Source organism: Galeopterus variegatus, unplaced genomic scaffold (genome assembly GCF_000696425.1).
Source record: "Galeopterus variegatus unplaced genomic scaffold, G_variegatus-3.0.2 Scaffold1123, whole genome shotgun sequence".
Lineage (NCBI taxonomy): Eukaryota > Metazoa > Chordata > Mammalia > Dermoptera > Cynocephalidae > Galeopterus > Galeopterus variegatus.
Genome location: NW_007727234.1, coordinates 289231 through 296854, shown reverse-complemented (window position 1 = coordinate 296854; position 7624 = coordinate 289231). Strand labels below are relative to the sequence as shown.

The window sequence follows — 7624 nt, the reverse complement described above, 5'->3', positions numbered from 1 at the left end:
TGCTAACTGAATTTTACTAATTCTTGGCCAAAAGGGCACTTCAATTAAACAAACATTTACTGAAACCTTATTATGTTCCAGCCTCTGTTAAAAATATAGTTCAGTATAACAGAAACACTCTTCCTTTGAATCCCCTTTTTCAATTCCCAAATCGAAACAAATCACTTTCCTCAAAGAATTTTTCTTTCAGTGGCTGGCTTATACAGGATCCAAACCCTTGGCCTTGGGAGCGTTTGCACCACTCTCTCCCAAGTAAGCTAACCAGCCAGCCCCTCCTCAAAGAATTTTACTTCTTCTAGGTTGAAGGCTAAGTCAGAATACCCAACAATTGATTTAGTCAGAAAACCAGAGGACCAGCTCCTTCAGTTAACTTCCAAATATCATTTGCTTTTCTTAAATAATATTTTCTATTCTTAAATGGAGGGTGTAGAATCAAATGCTTGACAGAAAGATTTAAATAGTATGTATGATCACACAGACCACAAAAGAATTTGGGCCAGTATATCTGGGATCATAATCTCAGATTAAATCCCCTATGTACTACTTAACCTCACTTGGCTCATAATTTTGTTTCTTTATCACAGCATTACACCAGTAATCCTCAACAACCATTTACAGAATCCACTTATTAACATTTAACAGGTATAACTCTGCACTGGGTACTCAATTAGATCTGGGTGTCACTGATCAAAAAGCAGGACTAGAAGAGCAAGTACAGATGTCTTAATATACCCCAACCAATCACCATTAGAAAAACAATTCAAATCAAATACCCTATGGTGAGCATGTCAGTAGAAACAGTTTTATATACAAAGGGTAGTACTTTGCAAAAGGACTATATTACAAAAGCCATACTGCATTTCTTTATAAAGTCAGACTCATCTAGAACATTGCTTTGCATTAATATTTACTGAGTTTCCACAGGCACACAGACCTAAGGCAGGAAGATGACAGCCCTATTTTTCACATTATAAAAACCTAAAATATATTTTGAAAACTCCTCAAGTTCAAATCAGAAGCAAGTTAAATTTTTCTTATTTTAAGAAAAATTGGGGTTAAAAACAACAAACAAACAAATATAGTCACACTGGGACAAATCCAAATCTGTTAAAGAAAAATGAAGTATGTACAAAACCTCCTGTAGAACTCCTGCTGGAGCTACCGATTATCTAAGCATGTGCATAAAAACTAACAGCCCTGCTGCTGAAGAACTATAAATTAAAAGATAAGCCTTTTCCTCAGTTTATTTTTCTTATGGTTTATTTTCTTATGGTTTATTATCCCTCCCAAGGTCGTTTTGGCTATTTGAGAACTATAAATTAAAAGATAAGCCTTTTCCTCAGTTTATTTTTTCTTATGGTTTATTTTCTTATGGTTTATTATCCCTCCCAAGGTCGTTTTGGCTATTTGGGGTCCCTCGAGAGTTCATATGAATTATAGGATGGCTTTTTCTATTTCTGCAAAAAACATCATTGGGATTTTAAAGAAACACTGATGAAAATGTAGAGCCAAAATCCGGCAATCTAAAATGAAGATTTACCTTTTACGTCACAATGGGACCTGTGTTATGTGTTCTATCATTCAAAAGAACTTTAAATCTTGTTCCAACAATTGTAAGGTTATAAAGGCAAAAACCTTTTTAAGTCAGGAAAAAATACTTTAGAACTGTAACTGTAATCAGGATTATTCTGCCTATAATCCATCAGAAGCATTCTGTTTTCTGTTTTGCACATATGTGGATGACCTGCATAAACAGGTGATTTCAGGAGAAACTAAGGCAAAACAGACACTGATAGTGAGAGGAAAAATGTAAAGGAAACATTTGATTCTGCCCACAATTTATACCCAATTGATGATCTACATATAGCTTTATAATACAAACATATTTTGCAGTTTCAGATATTATTGTTAAGGCTATTATATAAAATTCACTATCACTAAGAATTGTACACAACCTGAAGTCCACTAAACTGCTGCTATAAGGATTTCTCCTAGGACGATTTCCAGTATAAACTTAGGTTAGATATAACCCCCAAACGGTTTTAAAAATGAAAACCAAGAATTCACCCCTTTGGCAAGTTACAAATTTCCTAAGCTACAGTTAAAAAGAAAAAGGTGAGGTTTCTTGAAAGAATTCTTATGAATATAATTTTAAGATAAACAAGTAATACATGTGGTTTCTTACAACAACAAGTAAACGGGAAGGTTAATTACAGTCACATATGTTTTCGTCAACCACACACTGCACATATGATGGTGGTGTCATAAGTTTATAATGGAGCTGGAGGTGTATAGTAGGTTACACCACCTAGGCTTGTGTAAGTATACTCAACGATGTTCACACAACAACAAAAATGCCTAACACCACATTTCTCAGAATGTATCCCTGTCGTTAAGTGATACGTGACTGTATTTGTAATACAAAAATCTAGAGCTCTTAAAAAGTATGAGAAAACTAGGAAGGATAATTTCTAAGTTACGAGTTAATTTGGGAAAGAAAACAGCATTTGTAAATGAAAACGACCCTGAAATTGGCAACTGTAATCCCTCCCCCTTGCTCTACTTTGGGGTCTGTCCTCTCTAGGCAGGTTTACTTCCAGTTTCCTAACTGGCTCCCTGCTCTGGTCCTTCCTGCCTCCACTGTGCCCTCTACATGGTGTTAATTGATCCTCCTAATGTGTGGTTCTGATTGTCACTTCTTTGTTCAAAAGCCCTTAGTGACTTTCTACAGAAGAGCAAGCTCTGGAACTTGGCATTCCTGGTGCTGCGCAGGATGGCCCTACACCTGCAAACCTTTCTGGCCCAATTTTTCTTGATCTTGGCTATATCTCAGTCATGTGCCAGCCACACAGAACTNACTCCTGCTGGAGCTACCGATTATCTAAGCATGTGCATAAAAACTAACAGCCCTGCTGCTGAAGAACTATAAATTAAAAGATAAGCCTTTTCCTCAGTTTATTTTTTCTTATGGTTTATTTTCTTATGGTTTATTATCCCTCCCAAGGTCGTTTTGGCTATTTGGGGTCCCTCGAGAGTTCATATGAATTATAGGATGGCTTTTTCTATTTCTGCAAAAAACATCATTGGGATTTTAAAGAAACACTGATGAAAATGTAGAGCCAAAATCCGGCAATCTAAAATGAAGATTTACCTTTTACGTCACAATGGGACCTGTGTTATGTGTTCTATCATTCAAAAGAACTTTAAATCTTGTTCCAACAATTGTAAGGTTATAAAGGCAAAAACCTTTTTAAGTCAGGAAAAAATACTTTAGAACTGTAACTGTAATCAGGATTATTCTGCCTATAATCCATCAGAAGCATTCTGTTTTCTGTTTTGCACATATGTGGATGACCTGCATAAACAGGTGATTTCAGGAGAAACTAAGGCAAAACAGACACTGATAGTGAGAGGAAAAATGTAAAGGAAACATTTGATTCTGCCCACAATTTATACCCAATTGATGATCTACATATAGCTTTATAATACAAACATATTTTGCAGTTTCAGATATTATTGTTAAGGCTATTATATAAAATTCACTATCACTAAGAATTGTACACAACCTGAAGTCCACTAAACTGCTGCTATAAGGATTTCTCCTAGGACGATTTCCAGTATAAACTTAGGTTAGATATAACCCCCAAACGGTTTTAAAAATGAAAACCAAGAATTCACCCCTTTGGCAAGTTACAAATTTCCTAAGCTACAGTTAAAAAGAAAAAGGTGAGGTTTCTTGAAAGAATTCTTATGAATATAATTTTAAGATAAACAAGTAATACATGTGGTTTCTTACAACAACAAGTAAACGGGAAGGTTAATTACAGTCACATATGTTTTCGTCAACCACACACTGCACATATGATGGTGGTGTCATAAGTTTATAATGGAGCTGGAGGTGTATAGTAGGTTACACCACCTAGGCTTGTGTAAGTATACTCAACGATGTTCACACAACAACAAAAATGCCTAACACCACATTTCTCAGAATGTATCCCTGTCGTTAAGTGATACGTGACTGTATTTGTAATACAAAAATCTAGAGCTCTTAAAAAGTATGAGAAAACTAGGAAGGATAATTTCTAAGTTACGAGTTAATTTGGGAAAGAAAACAGCATTTGTAAATGAAAACGACCCTGAAATTGGCAACTGTAATCCCTCCCCCTTGCTCTACTTTGGGGTCTGTCCTCTCTAGGCAGGTTTACTTCCAGTTTCCTAACTGGCTCCCTGCTCTGGTCCTTCCTGCCTCCACTGTGCCCTCTACATGGTGTTAATTGATCCTCCTAATGTGTGGTTCTGATTGTCACTTCTTTGTTCAAAAGCCCTTAGTGACTTTCTACAGAAGAGCAAGCTCTGGAACTTGGCATTCCTGGTGCTGCGCAGGATGGCCCTACACCTGCAAACCTTTCTGGCCCAATTTTTCTTGATCTTGGCTATATCTCAGTCATGTGCCAGCCACACAGAACTACGTGCGACTCCAAATGGTCCACACTCCCGGGTCAGCTCTTTTGCTCATTCTGTTCTCTCTGGCCAAAATTCCCTTTCCCTTCCTGCCAAAATGCTACCCAACTCTCACAGCTCTTCTCCAATGCCATCTCCCCATAAGATTTTTTAGTCCAACTGGCTGTGATCCTTTCTCCTTTGATACTTAATATACTTTTAAGTGTTTCTAAAGGCACTAATATTCCATCTTATATCATAACCACTTGTCACTCACACCACAGGACTATAAACCCCGTGAGTCAGAAACTGTGTGATTCATGCTCTATCCCCTGAAGCAACCGCACAGTGCCTTACACACTGCAGGCACTCAGGGATGTGTCGAGTCAAACCGTACTGAAGTTCTGCTCCAAGAAAGTCACTGGAAGGAAAAACTTTGAGTGCACAGATAGAAAATAAAAGGGCTGTTGACAGTATTCTGAGAAAAAGTCTCAGAACATATAAAATGTAAACCAGTGGCAGAAATATTTTTCTTTTGTAGAACTAAGACCTGTAGACTTCTATAAGGTCATGATGGAAACACACACGCGTGCACGTACGCACGCACACACACACAAAACCTCTCTCTTTCCGGGTAAATAATAAACGAAACTTCAAAAAAATAAACTCAATCATTTCCCCCCAGTCAAGTTGCAGAGAGTAATACATGAAATGTTAACTAACAATTCTGTTACAATGAAATCACAAATAGTCCTGAAAGGTTTTATGTAATTAGCCTCATGAAAAAGTTGAATTCCTTCTTTTGTGAATGCACTCCCAAGTAACAGGAAGTCAGGCTAAAATTCACAGGCTTTTCTTTAACTACAGTCTCCAAGAATGAATGAATGGATTTGATAAGACCTGATACAGAGTTCACTAAAAGCCAGTGCTTAAAGTATTTGTGGAGAAGAACCAGTTTTTATTTATTTATTGGTGACTAGCCAATACAGGGATCAAACCCCGGACCCTGGTGTTATCAGTACCACACTATCCAATTGAGCTAACAGGTCAGCCACAACTGGTTTTCAAAGGTTGCCAACCTGTTGCAGACTGATATGCTCCTAAAATATAATTAAAATGCCATAGCAACGCCTAAGGGTTGACATGCACTTTCTGTAAATAAATTTGTCCAGGCCCAGTAAAGTTCTGTTTCCCCAAATCCACATATATCAACATGCTACAGATGCAGGGAAAGGTGGGGTATGTGCCTACCTTCTGCTCTTGCACCTCGAACACTGCTTCGTGAACACTGCAAGCAAAAAGGGAGGTAGGCAAATCGCTTAAATCCATCATCTCCTCCAAATCATCTTCATTCTCACCAAAAATCATCTCTTCTTCTTCTTCTTGGTCACTGCTACAGAGATCTGACTGGCTATCATTCCAAGATTTCATAGTGTCCCTTAGCATTATCCCCTCAAATCAGGTCTGTTCCGTCTTTAAAGTTCTAGGATGTCTAGCAGTTACCTACAGTTAAAAAAAGAAAACAACACAGAGATAAAAATAAAACTTTGAAGCCAAATAACGTACCAGTCAATCAATTTCTCAAGACAGTAATTCATTAAATGAAGCAGTTTTATCCAGGAAAGATAAATCAGCATTTAAATCAACTTATTACAGTCCTCATAAATGAATCCTATGTATACGAATTTGATCTGCTTAGTAAATTTTACATAATATATCTCACTGGCAATGATACATTAAAAAAAAAAAGCAAAAACTCTTCCAGTCAAAGTATAAAAAAAGGATAATATAAAATGAGATGATATCAATATGTACACTAGTTTACAGGCAGTAGGAAGAAAAATGTGAACCAGAACTGCCATCACATATTTGTTTTGGGTTTTAGGTCTACAACACTGAAACTGGCACAGCAGAATACAACCCACACAGATTCACTCACCATCTGCGCCCTGAAATATGTGATGAGCTGACTTTACCTTTCTTAACTAAATTGTTTTTTTTAATATACTCTCAAAGAGATAATTTACACAGAACCAAAATTTCTCTACAAAGTCAATCTTGGTTAATATCAGAAACATTTACAGTAGGCAAAATTTAACAGGGGAGAGAATCAAAAAGATATCTTTTTTTCTGAACTTTTTAAAATCACTCATTTTAAGCCAAAGACCTGGAGCTGGCAGCATCCCTCTTTAAATAATGGAACAGAACTGGTCTTGTATGGACTGTTTATGTGCATGTCTGTCTCTCCAGTGAACTGTGCCACCAGGACAGAGAGCTATGGACAGAACATTTTTCAAAAGGCCAACACGGAATTTAAGAAATACCTGTCAGGCACAAAAAATTAAGTGATCCTGAGTACTGCTACCTCGATATTACCTAATTTGTGATTTTCCTTTTATTTCAAAGAGCATAAGGTCACAAATATATTGTTTATGTAGAGTACATTAGAGAACAGTAATTACAGGATAAAAATAGGGGTTTTTTTTGTTGTTGTTGTACTATATCAATCAAGACTAATTCTAAGAAGTAAAATCTTTACTCATTTTTATAAACATTTTCTGAGTGTCTATTGCTTGGTATTGGGGATCCTGGATGAATAAGACATGGTCCCTGCCCTCAAGGGGCTCTCATCAAAGAATTTCTCTTCCTCAACAATGCTAACCACTCTATTCTCCTAAAGGATCTTGTTCCATTAATGGTCTGCTGTATTTTCAATTTCTCCTTCTCCGCCTGTTCCTTTTCCTCAGCAAACACACGTGTTCGAGATCCCCACCACTTGGATTCTACCTTCCCCTCCATCTACCTGTCTCTCCTTCACCTTTCTTACCCACTTCCTGCAAAGAGAATCTATACTTGCTGCATTCACTCCCTGTACTCTGGTCACTTCTGAAAGTACAGTTGGGCTTCTGCCACCATCTTTCGACTGCAACTGCCTTCATTATGGACAGCAGTGGTTTGCTAATAGTTGAAACCTAATTTCAGGTCTCAGCCTATCTCTGTAGCACACGACCTTGCTGCCCACCCGTTGGTTTGCAGACCTCTCTGCGCCCCCACCTTCTGAGTCTTGGTCCTTCCTGGCTCTTCTTCCTCATCAACTCTGTCTTTTTCTCTGGCTCCTCTTTCTCCACTCCCCCTGTACAATTTAGTCTCTTTGAAGTTTCATCCCCATCCTTTTTTCCTCATC

The 7624-nt window shown here is 37.5% G+C and overlaps 1 protein-coding gene across 1 annotated transcript in view; it reads right to left on the bottom strand.

The window, feature by feature from the left end:
- RCAN3 (RCAN family member 3) overlaps window positions 1-5943 on the bottom strand; it is a 33854-nt gene extending 27911 nt beyond the window's left edge. Inside the window, exon 1 of the mRNA XM_008574972.1 lies at window positions 5692-5943. Coding sequence (XP_008573194.1) covers window positions 5692-5886 — 195 coding nt within the window. The 5' untranslated portion in view covers window positions 5887-5943. The remainder of the gene's footprint in view (window positions 1-5691) is intronic.
- Window positions 5944-7624: the final 1681 nt, after the last annotated feature.